Source organism: Hydractinia symbiolongicarpus, chromosome 3, assembly GCF_029227915.1.
Source record: "Hydractinia symbiolongicarpus strain clone_291-10 chromosome 3, HSymV2.1, whole genome shotgun sequence".
NCBI classification, from domain to species: Eukaryota; Metazoa; Cnidaria; class Hydrozoa; order Anthoathecata; family Hydractiniidae; genus Hydractinia; species Hydractinia symbiolongicarpus.
The window spans coordinates 24015729-24042313 of NC_079877.1; the positions used below are offsets into that span (position 1 = coordinate 24015729).

At 34.6% G+C, this 26585-nt stretch overlaps 3 protein-coding genes across 3 annotated transcripts; 2 read left to right on the forward strand and 1 right to left on the reverse strand.

The window, feature by feature from the left end:
• Positions 1–99: 99 nt before the first annotated feature.
• LOC130636353 (zinc finger protein 287-like) lies at positions 100–4344 on the reverse strand. Its single transcript, XM_057446041.1, has 4 exons — positions 4144–4344; positions 2495–2605; positions 1570–1716; positions 100–1158 (listed from the first exon to the last, which is right to left on the reverse strand). The coding sequence occupies exons 1-4, from the start codon at positions 4249–4251 to the stop codon at positions 190–192; spliced, it is 1335 nt and encodes a 444-aa protein (XP_057302024.1). The 5' UTR covers positions 4252–4344; the 3' UTR covers positions 100–189.
• A 232-nt stretch (positions 4345–4576) lies between these two features.
• LOC130636352 (long-chain-fatty-acid--CoA ligase 4-like) lies at positions 4577–19133 on the forward strand. The gene is made up of 14 exons (XM_057446040.1): positions 4577–4997; positions 11922–12199; positions 12507–12755; positions 13092–13172; positions 14106–14172; positions 14266–14324; positions 14580–14644; positions 15121–15192; positions 15315–15454; positions 16208–16380; positions 16690–16764; positions 17188–17379; positions 17846–18118; positions 18520–19133. Exons 1-14 carry the CDS (start codon positions 4747–4749, stop codon positions 18672–18674), a joined length of 2130 nt encoding a protein of 709 aa, XP_057302023.1. The 5' UTR covers positions 4577–4746; the 3' UTR covers positions 18675–19133.
• Positions 19134–20313: 1180 nt separating this feature from the next.
• LOC130636970 (creatine kinase M-type-like) lies at positions 20314–26580 on the forward strand. The gene is made up of 9 exons (XM_057446824.1): positions 20314–20693; positions 20846–20950; positions 21319–21581; positions 21834–21980; positions 22492–22750; positions 23341–23497; positions 24029–24089; positions 25101–25159; positions 26424–26580. Exons 1-9 carry the CDS (start codon positions 20314–20316, stop codon positions 26535–26537), a joined length of 1545 nt encoding a protein of 514 aa, XP_057302807.1. The 3' UTR covers positions 26538–26580.
• The last annotated feature ends 5 nt before the right edge of the window (positions 26581–26585 follow it).

Consider the following 26585-nt stretch of genomic DNA (forward strand, 5'->3'; position numbering starts at 1 on the left):
TGCAGACAAACAAGCGGGTTTTTTTTCTGGTGACAGTTTTAGCTTTAAAACAAGTAATGGAAAAAGGTAATTAGAAATGCACCAATAAAAGAAACATGCTTCCACAAAAACCAGAAAAATATTTTGTTGAAACAACTGTCAGAAAAGGTCAAACGCAAAAATTATTGGAACAGAAAATCCAAACAAGAGTTACTGTTGAGCAACTAGTATTTGCACCATATCGCCATTATGCATGCCGCCATTATGCATAGCGCCATTATGTTCCACTAATGAGTTATTCATGATTGGTTGAGAAATTGTTGTATGGATATTGTAAACACTGGTTTCCGCCTGTGACGCTAAACTAGGTAAATTTGTCATTGCACCATTTTCTTCTGTCAGATTTCGCAGTTCCTCCTCGCCGACAGCTAATGTTGGTATATTCGATGTATTTTGCAGATCAGCTGGGTCATTTTTGTCCAGGTTTTTTTGCGAATTCCCGTCTTCGCGTTGAACAAGTTGAACGATAATCTGATTTGGAGTCTCCTGACCCGGAACTAGTTTCCTTTTAGGTTCATTTTTAGCCGGTCTACCGGTCGCGTACGGTTTTTTTCGATTCGGATTCGTGTGTGTTCGCAAGTGTACGAAAAGTTGTGCATTTGTAATGAACGCCCTCTGACAGTATTCACAAACAAAATCTTTTTCTCCAGTATGTATTTTTATATGAACATGCAAGTTTCCTTTCTGCGCAAAACTGCGACCACAAAATTCACACTTGTAAGGTTTCTCACCGGTATGAGTTCGTTGATGGATTTTCAAATGAGTACGATGAACGAATTCCGAGCCGCACAGCTCGCACTTATACAACTGAAAAGGTTGCCGGCGGCGTGCTACATAACTTCTGCCTCGATTTCTTGAAGCCTCGATATCATTATGGACAAAATGGTGTAAGTATTTCATGCCACCTTCGGCATTTCCATTACCAGCAATTTGTGAATACATTTGCGTTTTAGCATTCTCGATATTTTCCACTGAACAGGATTGTGTCTGCTGTGATGATGCTGTCTCTGTAGTGTCTTCGTCGTCGACCATAAAGCCAGCTTTTTGCAGTTGCGCATAGGTAACCAATTTGATGTCTTCCTGCTCGAGATCACTAACCGTTTTGGGCTGCTTACTTAACTGAAATATAATATAAAAAATTTTTTCAACGCATCCCATTATTGGGTCTATAAAATAAAAGGGATGACAATTTTTATTCAATTTGTTTTGGTACGACTGCATACAAGGAATTTAATATTGTCGGCTACAGAACGAGTTCCATAAGACGAACAGTCTTTACAATATCACAAATACATATCCATGATTACCACAAGATATGCCGAAAATTGATTGTTTTTTAATATAATTTTTGTTTTTCAATATAATTTTTGCAATAAGGTTCTAAAGCTCACATACACAGGAAATAAGGTAATAGAAAATGTAAAGCTAATGGGAAGTGAATTGTTCAAATATGTTCAAATACAACCAGTTATTATGACGCAGTGTTTCATAATTAAACAGATTTTTAGGTTTATAAGATTATATACATACTTCGGTTAACTTCTCTACCAAATCAACTCCCTCTAAGCCATTGATAGAAATACTATTTTCATCTGTCTGCAATGCTCCACGCTTTACACGAACAACAAAAACATCGACATCTTCCTCAACATTTTCTGTATGACCCAAAACTTCTATCTACAAAGAAATATTGAAAACAATATTAATGAAGCTTTACACAAATATTGGAGGCAAAATCAAAGCGCATCTTCCGATTAATTTGTTATTAGAAGTTATATACATGTTACGTCTGTTGGTAATTTTGATTCATGACTTAAGACCTAATTTTTTAAACCGAGCCCTCGTTTAAAGAACCACCTGTGATTTTTTGACATCTTAAGGTAGCTGCAGAAAATAATTTACTGCATTGCATTAATTTTTAAGAATTATGTTCAAAACTCCTTGCTTTCATACAAATTAGATCCAGTCACTAAAAGTCCATCATAAAAATAGGGCAAACAGCAGTAAACAAGAAACTATTTTTGATGTTATAGTATTTCTTGTCTGTATAATGGACAAAAACTTGATATGAGGCTGGCTCCTTGCGAAGCTTTTCTTATTGACAACTATCTATACAATTTTGGGTTTTGATGTTGGGTTTGTTCCCCTACCCTGAGTTAAGTTTAAACCAGCAACATTTATGTAATTAACATACGTTTTTCCATGATAGCATGGGATGGGCATGGTATATTACCAACTTTCCACTCTGATGTAGACTGTATTAGTTCTCTAAACTGAAACTTCTCTGCAGCAAGCCTGACCTTATCACCTTGTGTCTTTCTCAACCTCTAGGATTTTTGGCCGGAACTATCAGTTATTCACACTTTATAACCCTATTACCCTCCATCATTTTCTTCCAAATGTAGGATATTTATCAAAACATGTAGCCAAACGACAAACTTTAAAATGAACTTACCTCTGGTTTTCCTTTCTCCAAATAGTCTTGAAGCAGGTCGGAACAATTTTGTAATTCGTCTTCTGGTGTCCATGTCTCTTCCCATTGTATTTTAAAGTATTTCTTCCCATCCTTAAACATGGATGCAAATCATTTTTTAATGATAGACAAATAAACACACTTCCATCCAGTCTTACATCGAAAGAAATTATCAGAAAATTAATTTTCTTATGTAAACAAAAATTAGAACATTTTTTTATTTAAGTAGTTATTTCAAAGTCACAGATTTTGTGCTTTTGGAATTCAAGATTAAATATTCAATTTAAAAACCTTTGAATCACGGTTTATGTGAATTAAAATGCAAAAAAGGTTTTAGGTGGGTGTTTTTCAACTTTAGAATTTTCCCCTTCAAATTACTTGTTTAACTTCTTAATGGATTTTTGGTTTCACAGCTTCCCGGATTCATGGCGAACCTGTTCTGCCCGGATAATGAACATTGGCCTGATTAAGTATGGCAGCTTGTCCCAGTTAAGAACAGGACAGAAAATACATAATCAGGGCAACATAATCAGGACAGGCTTATTACTCAAAAAATATTTTTTGGCACTTATAAAAGGAACATAATCAGGGCAGGCCAGTTTATATACGACAGTCTAATATTATTTCTCACTTATTATAGAACGAACATAATTGGGGCAGACCGACTTATGTATGACAGTCAAATTTTATTTGAGACTTATAGAAAGAACGTAATCAGGGCCGACGGGCTTATGTATAACATTTTTATATTATTTCTCACTTATTATAGAATGCACATAATCTGGGAAGGCCGGCTTATGTATGACAGTCAAATATTATTCGAGACTTATTGAACAAATATAATCAGGGCCCATGATTTGTCATCATTTCTGACAAGCAAATAACCCTGGTAGCAAAGTTGTTGTTGTTCTCAAATAAAACGAATTTCGTGGCAAATACTAAATTTTGGGATTCGCAAGTTTAATATTTTTTCACCAAACTTAATTCCTGCAAAAAGAATAATTTAGGTTCCATGAAATTTAGTTACTTTATGTTGAAGTGTATTTACTACAAGAGTAGTTTATAGAATTACATCGATACTTTTTTCTTTCGCTATGTCTAGTTTTTAGGGGTGTTCTATCTTCCAAAAAATGTTTAATTCACAAAAGTTCAAAGAAAATGACAATCACAGCCTGCCTGGCCAGCCATTATATCAGCGTTCATAAATGCGGTCACCATGACATAACCAGTGCAAAAAGAACATAATCGGACCATGCGTACATAATCTGGCTGTCCCGGTTGTAAACAGGCCGTTTTCGCAATCTGGGCAGAACAAACCCACTCTATACGTTGGACATAAAATTTGGTTTAATTCACCTATGTCTGCAAAGTTTATTTTTAAGAAGAGCTAACCTACACTAACCTGAAAAAACCTCTTGACTTGACTTGCTTGGGATAAAATGCACGAAGCAAAACAGCAGAGCAGATTGATAGCGATATCATTAAAACAAATTCACGAATACATTTTGTTTACTTATTTACTTATTGAGAAAAATAAAATTCAAATGAGTCATCTCGGAACTCGCAATAAGCACGCGGTAATACAGGAGGCACAGAACTACTACAAACGAGTAGGATCCTAAATATTATACCTCCTTCAGGTAATCGCCAGTTATTTTCTTTGCCTTTAAGTGTTTTCCAATGTCTATGGTTGCAGCGTTAGCACAAGAACAGCAGAAATCTCCTTTGGCCTCGGCCATTTCGTTCAATCAACAAAAAAAGAAAAAAACTAAGCAAGAAAGCAAGAAATCAATCAATTCATCAATAAGCATAAGAAAACAGTGAATTCGAGGTAAAAAAATTCGAGTAGATGGACCTTAAACCTATTTATTCCAGCGACGAAGTCTGTATGCACCTTAATTGGACAAAACATAAAAAATTAGCGACTTTAATCTGGTTCTAAAGCCTTAAGCAGCGTGCACGATGATCCGTGGTCAGATAGTTTATAGAATTCGTGAGTTACTATTGGCAACTTTTTTTATACCGTTCATGTAATCACGTATTATGACCTTTGAGCTAAGTCGAGGTAAAATCTGAATGTACACACTCGCGCTGTTGAGTGAAAAGGCTAGAAAGCCATTGTTTTCCAAGAACGATTGCGTTATTGACATTCATTGACTTAATGATGAGATGAGATAATAATACTGCTCGGAATTATATTTATAAAAATTGTTCTTTGCCTTAAATAAGCAAAAATGGCGGAGAAGAAGTTCACTTCAATAGAAACTCTAGCACTATACACGTGCCATATTATTGGGTGGTTTTGGAATGTGTTTACGTTTTATCCATGGTTTTATTTAAGTGGAAATTTTAAAAAACCTCGATTTGGGAAAATTCAAGCAAAGTCTGTATCCTCTTCGCCTGCTGGTCCTTATCGTAATTTAAATCATTTCGATAAATTAATATCCGGATTTGGTAAAGTGAAAACATTAGATGTTTTGTTTCGGTTAGTAATTTATCCTCCTGCTGTTTCTGTGTCATTAGGTCACTATTGAAATATGTCATGTTGTGTCTTGAAGTTCCTTACTATATATATATATATACTATATAGAGAATTGAATTCAATTCCTAATACCCCTTTTTTGCAGCTAGTGTACCAAATTAGCCCCACTCTCCGGCCAGTCAGGGATTCGGCGATTCGGTTCAGCTTTGTTGCCGTAGTGATGATTGACATTTTGCTTAATTGACGAATCACATTTATGCTACATCCGCCATTTTTAAAATCTCGCAGGGTGAAAACAAACCTAGTTCGTAGGGGGAAGAATGCTAAAAAATGTGGAAATGGAAGAATAATTAGCTAACGAAAGGTAGCCACAATAAAAATCTGTCTGGAAATTATGATTAGCTATCTAGATTTTGCTCCAAAAATATCTTCGCTCAAACTTCCTAACATTGTTATTAAAACTGCAAAATGTGTCTAGCTTTGCTCTCTCCACATAAAATACGGAAACTTTTGACCTCCAAAAAAATTGTTATGACGTCAAACCGAATCGCTGAATAACCGCAAATTAGGGTATGATAGTCTAATTAGTGATCGGCTATTTGGGTGATTTATCTCTCTCTAGCTAAAAACATTCTATAAAACCTTAAATGGCCCAAACATATTTTAAAAATATTTTTTTTAATTATTTGCACTGTCAGAAGATATAGCGTTTAGTTTCTTTTGCTTAAGAAAGCATGCGCTGTGTTACAGCTTTGTTGTTTTACAGCCACAGTTGCTTGTGTAAAAGGGCTAACATACCTGCGCAGCATATATTCAACATGGTGGTGCATAGCCTAAAGAGTATTTCTCGTCTAATAAGCGGATCCAAAGACTTTTGACGTATGATATCTAGTCTCGCAAACCAAACTATAAAAAATTTTGCTGGAATGAAGATGATCTAATGAGCAAGTTAACTTTAAAAAAACATAGTGCGACCTGACGTGGTTGTCAATGTTAAACTCGCAATATGTGTATGACTAACCTGTAGGTTATCTTCACAGTTCTCCTAATAACGCAACACTAAATATACCCAATTAATTTACACACAACACAATATTTACCACTATTATAAACACAATGATTTCACCAGCAAAATTGGTTCAACACAAGTAAACCCCACCACCAATTGATTCTTATTAGTAATTGCCTAGAATGGAAGATTAACAATCTCCCTCTATTTTCTTTTTTGCATGTTGTTCAGTTTATGCTGCTATGGGAGGAATTTATAGCGACTCCTACTCGCTTAGTATAGTGGTCCTGGGGAGAAATTGGCTTTTCACCAATGCCCTTTACTATACAAGTCTTGATTTAATAGTTACCGAAGACTATTCTTTCTTGGGTCCTTAGTTGTGTGATGCCAAGTGCTAAGTGGTGTTTCAGCAATGAATTCTGAAAAATAAAGCTCAAAAAAAACTTTATAATAAAACATTTTGAAAACACCACATTTGATTGGTCACTAATACTCATCATGACCATTTTGTAGCACATTCAGTAGAAGTGTGCTATTTGCTCCTTGCTTTGGTAACACATCTAACTGATGTTTGGTGGGAATCCACTTCAATATAACTTCCTTTTGATTGATGCTCTGTCTGAGAGAAGCCATGTCAACTCTTAATCGCTTATCTTCTAAAGCTTTTGTTGAATATGCAGCTTCATACAAAGATTTGTTATCTGTGTAGCACAAGATTACCTTCTAGATCTGTCTTCACAATTTCCATTATTACATTTTTCACCCAGATACATGCATCAATACCATTAACAAGTGCTAAGGTTTCTGCTGCAAGTGTGCTATGCACAACTCTCTTAATCTTTTTTGACTGCCATGTGATAGGTGTCATGGTGTTCTCACCACCTTTAAGAAAAACAAAAATTCCACTGTGAGAGCTTCCGTCATGTAGATTTCCAAATGAGGTGTCAGCGTACAAGATTAATTGTAATGGAGGTTTCAACTTCCAAAATTTTAGGCAAATATCAGGATCCAATTTCAACTTCTTTACCAATTTATTAGCTCTCATAACATCATCAACATTTGCATGGTTTAACTTTGTGCGTAACTGACAAACATCAAAAGAAATATCTGGCCTTGATTGAGAACATACCCAATTTAATTGACCACAAATACATCGAAACTTAGATTGCTCTTCATGTGAGAGTTCTTGATGTTTGTTTTTGGTGCTTTAAATCTCAACCTGTTCCATGCTTGCCACATATTTGCTTTGGTCATACTCATTAGAAATATTGAATTGTTGTATGTTGACTCCAACATATTCAAAATTACTGCAATTCTCTGACCCAACCCGAAATATTTTTTTAATGGATGCAATGACTTTTACTTGAAAATCTTCTGATCCTTCCCAAAGAAAATCATCAACATGTATTACGATCATCTTAAACCCATTAAAATAAAGCCTCATCAAATAAAGACATTTTCATTTCCAAACCAATTAACTGTTCCTTTACTCGTAAATACCAAGCTCTTGAAGCATAAGCAAGGCCACATACTACTTTATTCAATTCCAAAGAACCCCTATTACGTTTGCTTTCTTTGGGGGCTTCATAATTACTTCTCTATCAATCGGGTCACCCTGAAGAAATGCTGTTTTGACATCTAAGGTGTGGCATTCCCATTCGTTAGTTGCTAACATTGTGAGTACAATTCCCAGATTTCTTTTGAAAACGTTGGGGAGTCTTTAGTCAGATTTTGAACCTCCTCTTCTTCAAAACCTCTTATGACCAAACGAGCTTTGACAATTTTGTTGCCCTCTATATTTTTTGTTGTTATTACCCTGGATATTGTAGATTGACTTCTGTCTTTAACAGTGGAGAAAACATTGTTGTCTTGCCATTTGGTTAATTCTTTAAATTTCGCATTCAAGACCTTGTCTTCAATAGTTGGTTTTATCACTAATAATACTTCTTCAGTGTCATTGGCTTCAATAACCGGTTGCCATTCACTCACACATCTTTTGAAATCTAACCAATTAATTTCACCTGTGTCTTCATTTTGTACATTTAAACAGCTGCCATATTGCCTGCCTTCTTTTCCTTTTCTACTCACTTTACCTGCTCTGCTGTGAACTAATCCTTTAATCCACTAACTGTCTGGAGTTAGCTTATAGATGATTCTGGTTTTTAACTTTGGCATTCCTTGAAATATAGAGGTATTGCCTTTTTTTTCATTGACTGTGGTTTCACTTTTTGATGTTTCATTAGATCTTTCCTCTATTGGTGTCCCATTGGTTTGTGAATTATCAATGGCCGCATCCTCAGTTACTGGTGCTTCCGTAGTATTACTTTCAAGATCAACTATGTCAAAAATTTCGTCTTCAGGTGAAACACAGTTGTCCAACTGCATAGTTGTTACTTCTGGGCTCTTTTCAGAGTCTTGTGATGGTTCCTGTGAATGTACTACTTGATTTACCTTTTGCAACCGACAAATGTGGACTCTCACATAACTTCCACCATGCTTGACAAGTATTTTTTTATTTTCTTGTCCAATTACAGTGCCTGGTCCATGCCATTTTTCGCTGTCTTTCTTTTATAAAAGACTTTATCTCCAGTTACATACTGCACATCATTGTAACACTAAACATTATGCCGCAATGCTCTACGTATTCTTTCAGAACATTCTGCTGCTATGAATGCTCTTCGTGATGCATGCATAACAGCAATGTTATGGGCCACAGTCTTACTTGAAACTGTATCATTCATGGCTGGTAACTGATCAGTGAGGATGCAGGGACAGTCATAGTTTTTACCATAAACAAGCTGGTTTGGTGAAAATCCATTGTTGTTTGATAAGAATTCTTGGCACTAATAGCCTAGAAAAGTGCTCGATTAGGTCTACATTTCGTATCCTCTATAATCTTACTCAGCATTTCCTTAATGATACCAATGTGTCGCTCACATAGCCCATTCGACTAAGGACTTTCGGCTGCTGTTGTGGAAAACTCTATGTTAAATTGCTCACACATTTCTTCATACACTTTATTGATAAATTCCCCTCCATTGTCAGCCAGAAACGTTCTTGGTTGACCAAATCTTGCTAACCAAATTTCAAAGATAATGTCTGTTATCACATTTTTATCTTTTTGCTTTGTTAACTTTGAAGATGAAAATCTTGTGAAAGTATCTAAGATATGAATAAACCACAGTGATTGTGAGAGTTGCACTAAATCTAAAGCCACACACTGATTAAATTCCGACGACATTGGTAAGCCAACAATAGGACGTGGTCTTGGTTTTCTATACTTAAGGCATACTTTACAAGAGTGTGAGACATTATCAATTAATTTTATGATTTCACTTCGGTCCTCTAAAAAGGAATTTGATGCTTTAATAAGAGTTTTAATTTCTCAGCACTTGGATGACAGAACTGATGATGAAGTTTGACAATCTTTTTTTTTTTTGATTTTTTACTTGCGCATACAAAGGCAACTTGAGGAAGCAAATGGTCATAATTATTCAAGTAATAATGCATGTATCTGGGTGAAAAATGTAATAATGGAAATTGTGAAGACAGATCTAGAAGGTATCTTGTGCTACACAGATAACAAATCTTTGTATGAAGCTGCATATTCAACAAAAGCATTAGAAGATAAGGGATTAACAGTTGACATGGCTTCTCTCAGAAAGAGCATCAATCAAAAGGAAGTTATATTGAAGTGGACTTCCACCAAACATCAGTTAGCAGATGTGTTAACAAAGCAAGGAGCAAATAGCACACTTCTACTGAATGTGCTACAAAATGGTCATGATGAGTATTAGTGACCAATCAAATGTTGTGTTTTCAAAATGTTTTATTATAAAGTTTTTTTTGGATTTTTCACTTGCGCATAAAAAGGCAACTTGAGGAAGCAAATAGTCATAATTCTTTTCATCTAAGTCTATTCTGTTGTTGTTTAAAGGTATGCAACAGTTACCTGTGGTGGTAAATTTTAAAGGATGGCATTCTCCAAACATTTTAACAGTATCGTTGCTAAAATCTAAAACTACATCTGCTTTTCTCATAGATGTTTGACTCAAAAGCAATGGTATTTCATTAGGTACAACTTTTGTTTCTAGATTAACCTCTTTTGAACCAATCATTACAGCTAAGATTACTCGCTTTATGGAACAGACTGCCTCGCTATCTCCAAATTTAAATCTTGTTCCACCTGGATACTCTTCTGGCAGTTTATCAGTATCAATATTATCAATGAAACATTGGTACCAATTCTTACCACAGACTGTTTTCGTACAACCACAGTCTAAAACTGCACATGACAAAGTTTCACCAACAAGGGATTGCATTTCACTTTCTTTAATTTTAGAAAAAAATGTAACTTTTGAACGACTCTTTTCCTTTTTTTTACATCTTCAGACTCCTGATTCTCATAAGAATGGGGACTATTCACAGCCCAGTGATAAATGGACTGACAAATATTGCACTTTGAAATATTTCCAAATTCATCAGGCGGATTCATTACTCTGTTACTGGATCTGGTTTTCCTCCATCCATATCTTTGATTTGGTGCTGCAGGCGCTGATATCCACCTCTGATATCCACCTCTGATATCCACCTCCTTTGGTGAAGTAATTCTGCTCCGTAGAATCTGCGCTTGCCTGTAAAAAAGGCTCTATCTTTACAGCATCATTTGACACAGATGAGGCCATTCTTTAACTGTAATTCCATTGAATCATAGCGTAATTCATTTATAGTTGCTCTAGCCAGCTGTTGCTGCTCTAGTGTAAGATTAGTGCTTTGTAAAACTCGGTATGCCAAAACTCCATCAGGAAGTTCCATACGGTGAACTTGAATTTTGTGATATAATCGTTCAAACTCTATAAGGTAATCATTCATGCTCATCTCAGAGGGTCGTTTAAATTTTTCAAAGGTTTCATAAGCCAGGTACGCAGTTTGATTTTCATCCTTTAAGTAAATTTTGTCCAATCTGTCAGTAATAGCTTTTACCCCAGTTGTGGCACTGATTTGTTCAATTTCCAATTCTAATACTGCTTCTTTAGCTTTTCCTTTCAAACCCATGAATATAGCTGGCCCTTGTTTTTCCGCCTTTAGTTCTGTGAGTGCTTGCCATATTTGAACTTCTTTTTTCCAGTCTTTGTAACTGGACTCTGTATTCAATGATGGTGGGGGTACCCAACTTTTCGACATTTCTCTATGATACTTTGCAATTTTATTTCTCTGCTACCATTTGTTAAACTCTCAATATGTGTATCACTAACCTGTAGGTTATCTTCACAGTTCTCCTAATAATGCAACACCAAATATACCCAATTGATTTACACACAACACAATATATACCACTATTATAAACACAATGATTTCACCAGCAAGATTGGTTCAACACAAGTAAACCCCACCACCAATTGATTCTTATTAGTATTCGCCTAGAATGGAAGATTACCAGTCAAGATAATCGTAAAATAAGAATATAAATCTCCTAAATAGGAGATGATCTCCTAACTAGTTAGCAACCTAATTTGGCGTGATATTCTAATTTGCGGTTGTCCCTGACTGTCATTAGCGAAACTTACAAAAGTACTTAATGTAGGGGCTCTTTTGAGTTATTTAGAATTTTCTATGGGATGTATTTGCTTAATCTTTTTATTTCTTAAATATTTTATTTGAAATTGTTTACCAAGAATACCCTCTGTAGTTGTATTTATTTTGAGAGCCAGAGTGGTAGGTGGCCCAAAACATCCTGGCCCAAAAAAAAGGATGTTCTCAATTGCTTGTTGTTAGTGTAGTAGTAGTAGTAGTATTTATTTCGTGTGAGATAACTGTGTATTTTACATTAAATAAATACCTACGAGGAGACCATCAGATAGTATAAATACTAATGTAGGTGATGGTGAACACACACAACCCTACTCTTTGCTTTTTAGCCATTCTGTTGAACAACATGGTGATAGAGGCTGCATGGGAACTAGAGAGTTGTTATCAGAAGAAGATGAAGTTCAGCCAAATGGACGTATTTTTAAGAAAGTTATTTTGGGTGAGTACAAGTGGTTGTCTTACAATGAAGCGTATGATCATGTCCGTCGAATAAGTAGTGGAATCAAAGCTCTGGGTGTTGAAACAGGAGAATTTGTTGTAATATTTGCTGAAACAAAAGCAGAATGGATGTTAAGTGCACAAGCATGTTTTATGAGAAACTTTCCTGGTAAGTCTTTGTTCGTTAATTTTCTTCACCATTTTTTTAAAATAATTTATGCATAGTTAGTATGAAAATTTAAGCTTACATTTGACTTTTTCTGGACATTGTAAATATAGTAGACTTTTTGATACACAGGTTTCAGGGAAAATCAATCTTTTATGCACAGGATCTTTTCTTTCTGTGGATGCGTTTTATTTTTACATTTTATTTTGTGCGTGTTATTTTTGTCTATAAAAAAGGTTGCTTTTTTTTGTTTAAATTCTTGAGGTGTACCTATATATTCAGTTTTATTGATCTTTCAGTTCTGTTTTAGTTGTTACAATATATGCAACACTTGGCGATGAAGCTCTTGTCCATGGCTTTAATGAAGCAGAATCTAAATTTATTATGACTGATGCAGCTTTACTACCAAAGCTAAAAAAATTGTCATCGCAACTGCATTTTATTAAAACAATAGTTTTCTTTGGAGATGCAAAGAAGTCACTTATAAATGAATTTCCTGACCATATAAAAGTTTACTCCTTACAACAAGTCATTGATTTAGGATCTAAGCTAAAGAACAGTAAGTTTTGTTTTGGTTTATTTACAATACTTTTAATAAAAATACAAAAACAAAAAAATTTAATCTGTGTAATTTACTTCTCCTTTTGTAGTTTTCCTCAAGTTAGATTTTTGTTTCTGATGACAAAAATTACATGCAAAAACCTTTTTAATTGTTATTCACATTGAAATAAATCTGGTATAAGGAATGCATAACAAAAATGTAGAAAAGAGAATTTTAGCTGTTTTTATTTAATTTTAGTATACTTTAAGTTTGAATAAACTACCTAGGCTATACATCCCCTAGCTATTTGTGAGATAATTGTTCATGAAAAAGTCATTACATTGATTGTTTTAGTTGAAGTACCTGTAGAAAGCCCAAAACCTGATGATATTGCTGTTGTAATGTACACAAGTGGGTCTACTGGTGTGCCAAAAGGTTTGTGCATGTTTTAACTGGCCAACAGTGTTGTACTACTGGCCTATTAACTGTTTAGCTGGTTTATACAGAACGTGAAGGCCAAGGTTAGATTGTGTTGACTGAACGCAGTGTAGTATATTGAAATGAGAAATGTCTATATTTCCTGAAAAGACAGGCTAGTAAGGTTAATAAGTCATTTATTTATTGCCCCACAAAAAATATCAGTGAAATTTAAAAATAATTGTTGTTTACAGAAAAGAAAATAGAAGTAAACCATGTCAGGTATAAATATGTGGTAAAGTGTTTAAAACTCGCATTGGATACTTTTTTGTATAAAAATAAACACTTACAAGCCTATCAATAAGAAAATAACACTCAAGCAATAAATCGTTCTCCTAGAGTTACAACAATTTAGACTGGGCGAGCAATCTGAATAAATAGAATAAGTTTAAAAAGCGTATTTTATTACAAAATCTTTTTTTATCTACTTTATCATTTTTTTTGTAGATTTTGGTTAATTTTTACTGAAAATAATAAGAAAGATAACTTTGATTTCCATGTGAGATGAATTGATATTGCTTTTGTGAAATTTGGGGATCAAATAATGGCTCTACTAGTTTCTCATTCCTCAAAATTGGGTGAGTTTTTGCGTGAGAAAGAGCTATTTCTCTTCCCCTATTGATAGGTCTGCACTGAGAAATGCAGTAATTTTTGGCATAGTACAAACAGCTTTAAATCTAAATCTAGTCATTTTGCTAATAAAACATTTGCATTAATATTAAACGTAAAAACTATCCCAAAAAACTCAAGTGTAGATTTAAACTGTGCACAACGAAAAAGTTAGTTTATTTTACTGCATTAATCAGTAGTTCATAATGTCTATAAAAACAATAATTGATGATCACTGCATACTTTCCTCTGTTAATTGCAAATTAACTTATTTCTTCTTAGGTGTGATCATTTCACATTTAAATATAACCAGTGCTCTATGTGGGATGATAATTGGCGTTCCTCTAGGGTAAGAATTTGTTTGTTTGTTTTCTTTAATAAAAAATACTTAAGTACAATTTTTATATCTTAAATATTTAATGAATTTGAATTTGATATTCAGGCCATCACAAAGATACATCGCATATTTGCCACTCGCACACATAATGGAACTCATTTGTGGTACGTATAATGATTTACTGGTTCCCTTATGATTTAAACCTTTAGACGGTTTCATTAAATCTTTTAAACAAGCAACAAAAAACGTTAAATATAATTGATTATGGAGAATTTCTGTTGCATGAGAAAAATTGCAATGTTTTTGACGTTTAATACCTGTTTGTTTGGGTTTATATTTTAAGAGTGATAAGAAAGCACCTTCTTCAAATGATTTGGTTGAATTCAATAACATTATCATGTTGTTGTCTTTCTTTATAGAGTGTGCTTGTTTAAGTTTTGCAACACCAATTGGATATTCTAGTGCTTTAACCTTATCTGATCAGGTAAACCACCTTTATCACTCATGTCATTATATTTTTAATTAAATGACAAATAAAACGCATATAAAATTTTAAATGTTAAAATTTAACCAGTTGATGCCGTTCCCTAGTATTATATCTCTCCATCCTTAAGCATAGGAAGTAAATTTAAAGTGTATACGCTTTTCTTGGCAACTTAACACTTTTAGTAATATTGGGAATAAGCAATAATTTAATAATAATTAAGCATTGTTTGAGCCTATGTTTTTAAAAGCAATGGGAACTTAAAGATTCTGTTTTCCCTAAGATGATTGTTTATACCTATTCTTACGGCAGATTGCGTTTACTTTACAAATTTTTGTTGTATCTTGGAGGGAGAAAACCTGTTTTTCTTCCTCCAAAGTTGCAAGGGAATTATGTAAGAATTTGACGTCAATCCAGTACCAGTTTAAAAGAAAAGTTGGTTTATTAAAAAAATGTATTTATTTTTATTTTTTTAGTCGTCAAAGATTAAAAAAGGATCAAAAGGTGATGCATCGATTTTAAAACCAACATTAATGTGTGCTGTGCCTGTGAGTATGATTCATATTCAAAACATTCGCCAGTGCAACCAACATAGATCAACATGCAATCAAGATAGATCCAAACTATCCTGCTTTTTAAATCATTGCTGACTATTACATATTTCTTCTAGATGATCATGGACAGAATGAGAAAGGCTGTTATTGACAAAGTCAACAGTGGACCAAGATCTGCTCAGTTGTTTTTTAAGTTTGCGTATGATTACAAGTTAAAACAAATACAGCAAGGATATGATACACCTTTGCTAAATCGGTATATAGATTCTTCTTTTGATGAGTCTGTGAGAAGTTTGGAAATAATTAGCATCAGTTTTTACCTGAAGTGGTCCCTACCACATATTACTTTAAGGGGTGAAACTTTCTCGGGAAGAAATTCGTCGACATGACTTGCAAAATAGTTAAATTGCTTCATTCATGAAAATTTAATATTGTGCGCATATAATTAAAAGATCATAGATCATTCGCGCGAAAGGTAATTTAAATATTTTTAGTGTATATGCGTTTTCTCCCAATGTGTCTCACTTTCTGCCATGCGAAAACCAATTCCTCCGAAAAATTTGTTAACAATTGATTCGCGAGAAGTTCTTTTTGCGAAATAAGAAAAAGATATCTGAAAGAATAATTCTAAAAAATTTCTAGCTGAAATTAAAGAGAAACCTATTGCAATCAAATGCAAATTCTTATTGTGAACAGGCGTTTCTGAGGTTAAAGGGAACTCGACGTTATAATAAAGAAAAAAAGTTAACGAGAGACTCAGTTTCTGCATGCGGTTATGATGATTAAAAAAAATTACGCAGTATAATTCTAATCTAATCTACCCGAAAGTTGAGAACTAAAAAGAAAAGTGAATGAATCAAATGCAACATTGTTTTCTCTGACTTTAAATCTGTTTTGGTAATGTATTTCTAGAGAGTATGTGAAGGGTTTAAACACGATTTTATTTGCGCCCTGCTATTAAACTATATTCAGAGAGCTTTATATAAAGAAGTTAGACTGGATTTTTTAGTGTGCTGTTCAACAAAGTTCGTGGTATATTAGGTGGTTGTCTAAGTTTTATGTTGAGTGGTGGTGCTCCGTTGTCTAAAGAAACAGAAGAGTTTATGAATGTGTGTTTTTGTTGCCCCGTTGGACAGGGATATGGGTTAACAGAAACATGTGCTGGTGGCACCCTATGTGAAGGTATGTCATCGAGTAAAATTTACCATAAGTTAATTGCAGAAGGGATTTTTGTGGAACATTTTTCCGGAACTTATTTTTGTTTTAAATTCGCAAAAATTTCTTCCGCAAAATTTTCAATTTTTAATATCCGAACCTATTTCAATCGCAATTTTGTTTTTGTTTTGTGCTTTTGCTGTAGGCATCCGCAAAAAATTAATTTCACAAATTTCAGGATAATATACTCACCTGCAAAAACCAATCATCCGCAAAAAAATTTTAACGTATTTATTATTATTTGGATCAAATCGAATTGTTTGTTTTTCGTTTCAGCTTGGGATCAATCCACAGGAAGAGTTGGTCGACCAGTAGGTAGTGCCGAAATTAAACTTGAAAGCTGGGAAGAAGGTACAATATATTTTTCTTTAATTTTATGTGATTGTCCGAAAGTTTACACTTACTGGGCTCCGTTGGGAAAAAAATCCTGTGCCAGATTCTTGCCATAAATTTTTTAAAGGAATTTCTCCAAAATTGACTCTTGAATTTTTTTAACAAACTTTTCCAAAATTGACTCTTTTTTTAATTTTAATTTTTTTAAATCATGGAAAGTAAATAAGAATAGTTTCCCAAAAGAATTTATAATCAGTAAACTTTGGAAATGTCATAAACGCGAAATATTTTTTGGCATACATGACTCAGATCGACGTATATTCTGTTTGCGTACTTTTTATATTGAGTTATACGTCCTATGTTCGTTTATGGAAATCCAATTGAGTGATACTATACCTCTATGATTACTAGCAGATTTCAAAGCCAAAACATATTTTCCAGGTAGCTACACAGTCAATGATAAACCAAACCCGCGAGGAGAAATTATAATTGGTGGAGCAAATGTTTCCTTGGGATATTGGAAGCAAGAAGAAAAGACAGCGGAATCTTTTAAAGTGGACGACAATGGACAGCGGTGGTTTTATACTGGAGACATTGGAGAGGTGGAGTCAGATGGTGTTCTCAAAATCATCGGTAGGCTGACGTTGTGTTTTGTTACAATTAGCTGATGGAAGTTTATCATTACTGAATTAACTTAAGCTGAGATTCTACTCAAGATTAAAACGCAAAAAAATTCAGTGTGGATCGGAATGGATCGATATGGAAAATCTTAACAGATACCAGAAATGATCCGTTCCATTTCGTTTTTGAGTGGAAATTTAACCTTTATTTTTTGTGAATTTGGCCGATGTTCGCAAAAGAAATCCTTCCGAAAAAAGTTTCTGTGACTCAATTTACAACATTAAATCCCGCTAAATTAGAAGAAAAATCTTATTTCCTCGTCTCCTGAAAACAGGTGATTTGCGAAAACATATGTTCGCAAAATTTTTAATATTGCATTGACTAAACATGAAATATTTATCCAACGAAATTTATCCGAAGCCAATTAACGTTCTAGGATGTTTAAAAATAAATGACGTAACAATCTCTTTTTTTTTAGACAGAAAAAAAGATTTGATCAAACTCGCCCATGGCGAGTACGTGTCACTCGGAAAAGTTGAAGCTACTTTGAAACACTCGAAATATGTAGAGAACTGTTGCGCTTACGGTGATAGTCAAGAGAGCTACATGGTAGTGTTGGTCGTACCAGTGGCAGCTCAACTGCATGCGCTGGCTAACTCGCTTAGTGTCGATGGAAGTTTAGAAGAATTGTGTAGCAATAAGAAAGTGGTTGAAGCTGTTTTGAAAGATGTTACAGCTGTCAGTAAAGAAGGTATGTTGTTAATGGGTTACATAAAAACATTTGTGAAATGTGTTGTGAGTTCAAATTTAATCTTCTGAAGATCTAGTTTGTTCAGACTAAATCAAGTGATATCCTACAGAACAAGGACTTTTCCGTATTTGGTGGTGTATTCGCGCCTGACTTAAGGTGAACTTCCACTCAAAAGCCAAATGGAACAGATCGGAATAGACAATTTAATTTTCAGTTTCGATTCAGTCTAAAAATTGAAAATTTTTGCAGAAGGGAATGGAAAAATTATAAAACAAAAAGATAATTTAAATTTAGGTATTTTTTTGTGTTCCGTTTCGTTCAGTTTTTCTAAGTGGAAATTCAGCTTTAAGTATAAGTCTTCTCATAGGTTAAATAATAATTTTCAATTTCATTCTTTTCAGGCAAATTGAACAAATCTGAAACGCCATCAAAATTAAAGTTGTGCGTAGAGCAATGGACACCCGAAAGCGAACTTGTAACTGCTGCCTTCAAATTGAAACGAAAAAATATTCAAAACTTTTACGAGAAAGATTTAGAAATGCTTTACTTGAACTGATTTTACTTTACATTTCTTGTTTTTTTTTATATATATTTCAAAGTGTGTAAGATTTATAGAGTGTAAAATAGTTTTTATTGCAATACCAAGCAACGTTTTCATGATATGATTTGGAATGAAAGTTTGTATAGAGAAGGCTTGGCTTGTGTCGGAATATTTCATTCTTTCCGTTATAACATCACTGTTGTTACTGCAGCCAGATTATTGACATTAATAGCAACCCTAAAGCTAAATTCACACTGAAAACGCATATTCTTGTGACGCAGACGCAGGAAAAACGCACCGCGCTGTAAAACATGCGAGTGTGGATTTAGCTTAAAACTCTCAACGGTGTTTAAAGTAGACCTTAGAAGAATATGTGTTTCTTTAAATTGATAATTTATAGTATTAGATTGTTATTATATATTTTTATTGTTGTATATCCACGTCTTTATTTTAAAATACAGCTTTACAACCTTACTGCTCTATTGTTGTAGTCGATATCTTAAAGAATCTTGGTAAAACTAAAGCTTGTTTTCCACTTCAAGAAAATTTTTCGCGAAAAGGGACAGCCAAGAAATAGAACAGAAAAATTTTTGGCTGCTAATTTTTGCTTTATATTATTGCGACGTTTCAATACAGAACACACAATTATTACTTACAAATATTCTTCTACCTGGCATTTCCGTAGAGAACGTCAAGAAAAAGGTGAACTCGGTTACACTTTTCCCGAAACAAAAAGAAAAGGACAATTTTCCACTCACGTGGTGCAAACATTTGAAGTACGCATGCTCAGAAGCTTTTTTGTTCCTGTGCGTTTTGTTCCGCGAAAACATTTTCTTAAAGTGGAAAACAACCAGAAACGTCACAGATATGGGCGGCGAGTTTGTTCGTATCGTTTTCCGATGTCCGATACAAGATGCCCTTGGGACGAGGTTGGATTGAATTCACAATGTGTTGTCAAGTTTCGCTTTTATAACCAATTGAATCTTGTGTTCTGTCCCCTTTTATCTGTAAAGACAGACAAAAAACAGGTGTTTTTTTTCTTTCTATTAACTTCTTGGTTAAGATGCGATATTTATGCTTTCTCTGTTAAGGTACAGAATTTAAAAGACACGTTTTTTATAAGTGTCTGGTTTTTAAGAACAAAGAGGGTGAGATTTTGTATTAAGGTCTTAAGAACTTATTCAACCTGAACTCATATAGATATATATAAAAACAAAGAAATGTGATATTGAAGATATTATTTTGCTTTGATTGTTTGGTGTTCTTATTGTTACATCGTTTTATTTTAGCACATGATTTTTCCCCGTATCGCGTGGGTGCTAGTTTATTTTTGGCTGGGACAGGGCACAATATTTGATAAAAGTTGAACGCTGAAGTTGAATGTTGAAGTTAGACGTTCTTATATTATGGATACAAAGTGTATTGCATTATTGCAATGTATACCAAAGTAAGCAAAATAAGAGCTCTCTGCACAAAATTAAAAAAATGAACATACAGTTGGAGACTTTCGCATTCTTCTCTCTGCGAAAGAGCGCAATGGATTTACTGATGTCAATTTATTGCAGTTATAGCTGACGTCAAATATATTTTGACGCAGTCAGTATTCAAAAAGGTTGCATGGAGCCGTAAATGGAGCCGTAAACTTACGCTCGAAATGGAGGAAACAGTGCTCCTATGGAGTGTCGGGGGATTTGCAGTCGGTTGTGTCTTTGGAGCGCTGGTGGTAAGAAGATTACCTTTTGGCAAAAAAGCCTTAACTTCACAAACGATAAACAATGCAGAATTGCTTCGACCGCTGAGTTTTTCAAGCGAAAACATCTACAGTAATATGACGTTAATGTTAGGTTCGCCAACTGCTAGTGGCCTTATAGAGTCACAAGAATATCCAATATATGCAGCAACAGCAAATTACCCAAACTTAGATGGAAACAGGTTAGTTATGTCCCAGTTTAAGATGATCTGGGTGGAAAGGATTCAACCTCATCCCCAAATCTTTTTAATTGATATGTCATTACAGCAAAATCATAAAACCATGTAAACGAGTTAAAAAATAGCAATTTATTTTACTTACACGGCAACTTTTTGGAGCTGAGGGTGACTGCAACAGCCCAAACCAAACTCTATTGATATTGTTAGGTAGTGGTGACTGTTGTGCATTTGTACGGAAGCCACTGTTAAAACTACAGTCTTTATTTTGAGTGGTTCAGTATAAAATGTTTTGTGGAAAACGAACAATCTGTACACTTCTTAACAGTGGCACTTCGCTTAGAAAGATCTCACTTAGTTGAACCGTAAATTAGTGAGAGTCAAGCAACTTTGTTTCTGAAAAATTGCTAGGTTTTTATATTTGACCGGAGCCTGGATAAGCTTTTTTTCCAAATGTAAAGAAACTGAATAGGCTCTGGAGACGAGATTGGGACTTGAAAATGTCAATCATTTTTTAAAAAAACACTAACATAACCGTACGTTTGACTTTTTAACTGTAGCAAAAAAATGCCTGATATTTCTTACCCTCACTTAATATGCCCTAAAACCACAACAGAGAAAATTAAACCTTGCATTACCAAAATCAACCCGAGTCAAGTAACAGATGCACACCACATTCGGACCAAGAAAATATGAAGCGCAAGTTAGTAAATAAATAAATACTATGTTTCAGATCACTTATGGCGCGTTATTTGACTGAAGATGTTTATGAAGAGCTCTATCAACGAAAGACCACTTCTGGTACCAACCTAGATTCGTGTATTCAAACAGGAATTGACAATCCGGAAAAAGTTAGTTGTGGTATTGTTGCCGGTGACGAAGAATGTTATGACGTATTTGCTGATATATTCGATCCTGTTATCACCGATCGTCACCGTGGCTTTAGACGTGGTGTAAGACAGCAAGAAACTAAGTTGATCGTTGATGGCTTGAAAGGTGAATACATTTGAACTACAAAATCTTTTTTTTCATATACTTTTGTTCCGTCTTTTATTACCAGTCTTCCTTTCAGCTCTCCGGAAACTTTTACTGAAGCAAAAGGGAATAAGGCCTGACATCGCAATTGTAATGTTTTATTACTTTTGAAAATATTCTTGTATTAAGGGATGGTTTTTGTTCCTGAGTAGATCTGGTATTTCGTACATAATGTACATGTATGTTTTTATTCCGCTTTGACTTGTTATTTAGCCGAACCATTTGATTCAAAGTATGTGAAATCCACCCATTTCTTAGTTGGTAGATGTCTACGCGGCTTTCGATTTCCACCTTCGTGTTGTCGAGCGGAACGACAGCATGCTGAAAATTTACTTGCAATTACTTTAAAGTCATTTAAAAGTAAGTTAGTTTTCGTCCTTTCTTCTTGGTGGACTGTATAAAGATGAGAAATTTTTTTTGTAATGGGCACAATTCATGGTTTCATTTTGCTTATTGTTTATCGACTGGTGGTCTTGTGGTAGAGCGTTCACCTCCAGTGCGTAAGGTCTTGAGTTCAAATCCGATCTATTCATGCCAAAGACTACAAGTATGGATCGATTCTTTCTGCTTAACCTTCAGCAGGAGAATGGGATTGAAATCTTAGGCGGTTGTCTATTAAGCACCTGTTAAGCTTGCACGCCTTCCATAGCTTAAATAGGAGCTTTAAGTAGGACCCCGCCTGTTCGCAGGAACCTCATTTGATAACAGTTCTGTTAGGAACTGAAAGGGCTATCCCAGGTAAATAATAGTAACAATAATAATTCATTGAAGGGAGATATCAGAATAAAATGATGTCATGGGATCGATGTTGGTTATAAAGATATCTCAGTTTTCTTATAAAAATCTTAATAGAAATCGTTTTTCTTTTCAGACGAGTTTGCTGGAACGTATATCGAGTTACCTGGGTTAAGCCGTGACCAGTTTCAACAGCTTCCTGATATTTTGCAGAACATAGCAATCCGTCCTACAAGTTCCACGCTTCAAGCATGTGGTTCCACACGTGATTGGCCGCATGGCAGAGGAGTGTTTTACAATCATGACGTAACACTTTTTGCGTGGACAAACCGTGAAGACCACTTGCGCATTATGTATCGTGACCGGCAACTTGATTTTATCGAATCGTTTAGACTGTAGGTACCTTTTATTTTAAAAGATACATTCTCATGGTATCCTTATTTACGCTTATTTTAATCTTGTTTTTGACCAAAGTCAGTGCGAACCAGAGTGCATGTATTGACGTCAACCTCGTCCCCAGGGCTTTTTGTCTTCCATCGACGCTGTGCCTAGTGACAGATTTGTTCGTCTCACCGTCAGATGTACAAAAAGAGACAACAGGTCTTGGGATCGAGGTTGATACCGACCAGTATAGTATAAAATAAATTCAACAGCATTTTGCTGACTTCCTTGATTTTTATGACGTCATCATTTTATTAAAATTATTTACTTTTTACCTAAATATTTTGCTCAGCACTTTGAAGATCGTTTGCAGGCAAAAAAGTGAGTAAAAACAATAAAAACCAAAATAGGAATCAATTGCAGAAAAAATAACCATAAGAAACAACAAAGAGAAAATTTTAAGAAAAACTTTATTTGACAAAAACTTTCATAAAAAATTTATCTGGTTAAACCTTTCTTCGGCTTTAATTAAAATATGATAACAAAAATAACGCTATAAAATTAAACATAAATTATTTTGATGTCAATTTTATTTTTTAAATAGATTTTGCAAAGCAATGCATGAACTTGGAGAAAATTTAACTGATAATGGTTTGGAATTTGCGTTTCACAATGACTACGGTTACCTCCTAACATGTCCAAGTGGCATTGGTACGGCACTTCGTGCTGGTGTTCACATGAAGTTGCCACAACTTTTACGGGTAAGTGTATTCAACTTGACAGTTGTAATTTACGGCTGCAACTTCATGTTAAGCAAAATCTTCAACAAGAGCATGATAGCCAACCTCGTCCCTAGGGCGGTTTGTCTCTCGTCGGCACTGCGCTTATTGATAGGTCTGACACTCAAGGTTCATCTCGCCATCCGATATGCAAAAAAGAGACAACAGGTCCTGGGGATCAACGTTTCATGATTTTAAGATAAAGCCCGATGTGTATCGAGTCAATACAGTGAGAATACAACACGAACATTGATAACAGTGTCTCAAACACCGAAGTAGGTATATTGGTTAATATCCCGAATCATTATCAGACGGGTAAAAAAGATGTAATCAAAATTCAAGAAGGCATAAACCTCGTCCCTGGGGCTCTTATTTGTTTATGATAAGCTAATGCGAAAGCTACGTTTACGCCTTTGAATAACCAATGCATAACCAATTAAATTTCTTATTAAAACATTTTTGTATTTTTGTTATAATACAATGTCATACCATTTGAGATTCTTTATTACATAGGACCAAAGATTTCGAACTATATTGAAAAACCTGCGACTACATATGGGAGCAGAAGATCAAGGTGAGGCGAAATTATTACGCCATTTTTACGCTCTTCCAATATTTCCTTTATATTTCGATTTTATTCCTCTGTATGCAATTAAAGACGGCATGTTCCACAACTTCTTCCCCAGGGCATTTTTTATCTTTTCTGACATTTTTACGCGTTAGGAACATGTTTGTATCAAAAAAAGAAAAAACATGGCGAATATGTGGACCGCCTTGAACCAAAAGTAGTCTAAAAGTTGATCATTTTAAACTTGATGTCGTCATCATATTGATTTTTGTCATGCTGTCATTTTTTGTCATATCATTTAGGTTAAAATGACTCTTCTGTTTTGTTTTAACAAAAAATTGATGACGATGTCAAAAGTGATATTTTTGCACTCTGTTTAACTCTGTTAACGGTGGTTTTTGTTGTATTTATTGTAGATACAGGAAAAACATCATATTTATTGCGACAAATCCTTGTTCTTTCCAAAATAACTACGCAGTGCCTCCAGAGGGTATCACTCACTGCTGACAACAGCCGAGCCGGAAAGCTCGACCTAGCAATTTGCGGCATAGTTCGTTCTGTATCTAACTAAATCTAATCTCTCAAATACTATTTACAAAATACTGAATGATGCTAACGAGTTCGTTCGAGTGATCAGCGTCCTTTTGTTCTATTACTGTGCCATTGTGCAGTTTTCAATCATGTTATGTACAGTTTCTGATGAAGTATCACATTGTAACAACTCCATAGTTCAAAAAAATACATTGTTTTTAAATGCTATGTCAGTAACAGCTAGGAAAGGCATTGATCTAACCATTGTTCTTCCTCTAAAGCAAGTATTGTACTCACTCATTGTTTTTCAGAAGCCCTTTTAGGGTGGGAGCTAATTTGGAGTGGAAGAGGGTTTATTGAAAGAAGGGTACTTAGTTAAGCTTTAACAGTGGCTATTGTGTGAAAATTGATTTGTATTTGTCAACTATTTGTATCGCGATTTTCTACAGAACGATCACACTGACCTTATTTTTTTGTCCTTCCTAGAAATGTATAAAAAAGGATACGTAGATGTTTACAACATGGATAGACTTGGTAAAAACGAAGTATGTAACTTTCAGTATCAATGTTATCTAAACGGCTGGTAATATCATTGTCACTCACTCAATTAGGAAGACATGATATTTAAATTGTGGAACTCTCAGGACTGCCAAGGAACCAAACATTTTGGTATAAAATTAAGGAAGTTTAAGACAACCTCGTCCTCAGGGCTCTTTATGCCTATGATATTCTGACAGGACGGCTATTATGGAGCCGTCCCGCCAAGATATCGTAGGCGTAGAAGAACTTTGGGGATGAGACTCAGGTCAAGATAGAGAAAGGATATTAGGAAAAGAACACAGAGTAAGAATCCAAAATAATTCCTTGGCATAAGAAGAACATTTGAGATGATCTCCTCTTATCCTTAAGGATACTGATATTATGCCTACAAAATAAGCAACACCAAACCATAAATTGATATGAGTTATTACAAAAACTTTTATACCTATGAGTTTTGTCATGAAGCCTACACAGGGCGGCCACAAAATGTTTTCCAAGAGATTTTACAGGATTTTAAAGATGATTTTGCACTGAATTTAGAGGATTTTTTTTCCGCAAAAATCAAAAATTTTGAAGAAGAATAGAGGATTTAGAGGATCAACTTTTTTATTATTTTCTTTACGTTTATAAATTTTTGATGTCAAGAACAAATATAAATAGGTGAATATTTATCATAGCACATACTCGCCCGTCATGATCAGAGGTCTGATCGGGGTGAAGCATTTTCTGTTGAGAATGAAATACGGATGTGCTATGATAAATATTCACCTTTATGTATACACACCATCCGGATAAACTATCTGAGTTCATCACTAACATATTGCCGCACGTAGTGTAGTGGGTTTGTCTGCGGCTCCCAGTTCTGGGGACCGCGGATCGAATCCCGCTCACTGCTTGGCAGTATGTTGGTGATGAACAAAGTAGTTCTTCTTCAATAAGAACAAATATGTTTAGAAAATAGTATTTTTAGAATAAATGATGAAAAAGTTGAAATAAAGCTTTTGATGTGTAGGACTAACATGAAGGATAGAACTAAAAGTTTATATCACTTTAACAAATGTAAAATCTCTGTAACATAATAGTGAAACTATCAAACTATTATCAGTGTACCTGAAAAAAATAGATGAGTTAAAGAGGAGATTTAGTCACATAGTTAACTTTTTAGAGGACAATAGGAGGTTCTTCAAAAAAGAAGACCTTAGAAGATTGGAGGCGGCGTGGCCACACTGCTACAATACATTAAATTCTTAGTTTCATTTTATGATTTAGGCCGAGCTGGTTCAGCATGTGGCCGACTCAGTACACACGCTTATTGAAATGGAAAAGCGTTTGGAGAAGAAAATATCTATAAGTGAGTTGATAACAGCGCAGGATATGGATTAAAGAAATATTTTTAATTATAAAAACAAACTTGTTTTAATGTCACGACCG

Bases quoted from the DNA above. Each gene is read 5' to 3' on its own strand.
- LOC130636353 (XM_057446041.1), bottom strand. From the start codon at position 4,251: ATGGCCGAGGCCAAAGGAGATTTCTGCTGTTCTTGTGCTAACGCTGCA. The intron at 2,606-4,143 runs GTATAATATTTA...TCCATGTTTAAG, and splicing joins CTGGCGATTACCTGAAGGAG to GATGGGAAGAAATACTTTAA. The intron at 1,717-2,494 runs GTAAGTTCATTT...ATTTCTTTGTAG, and splicing joins TGGAGAAAGGAAAACCAGAG to ATAGAAGTTTTGGGTCATAC.
- LOC130636352 (XM_057446040.1), top strand. From the start codon at position 4,747: ATGGCGGAGAAGAAGTTCACTTCAATAGAAACTCTAGCACTATACACG. The intron at 12,200-12,506 runs GTAAGTCTTTGT...GTTCTGTTTTAG, and splicing joins TTTTATGAGAAACTTTCCTG to TTGTTACAATATATGCAACA. The intron at 14,645-15,120 runs GTAAACCACCTT...TTATTTTTTTAG, and splicing joins CTTTAACCTTATCTGATCAG to TCGTCAAAGATTAAAAAAGG.
- LOC130636970 (XM_057446824.1), top strand. From the start codon at position 20,314: ATGGAGGAAACAGTGCTCCTATGGAGTGTCGGGGGATTTGCAGTCGGT. The intron at 20,694-20,845 runs GTAAACGAGTTA...TTAAAACTACAG, and splicing joins CAGCAAAATCATAAAACCAT to TCTTTATTTTGAGTGGTTCA. The intron at 21,981-22,491 runs GTAAGTTAGTTT...TTTTCTTTTCAG, and splicing joins TACTTTAAAGTCATTTAAAA to ACGAGTTTGCTGGAACGTAT.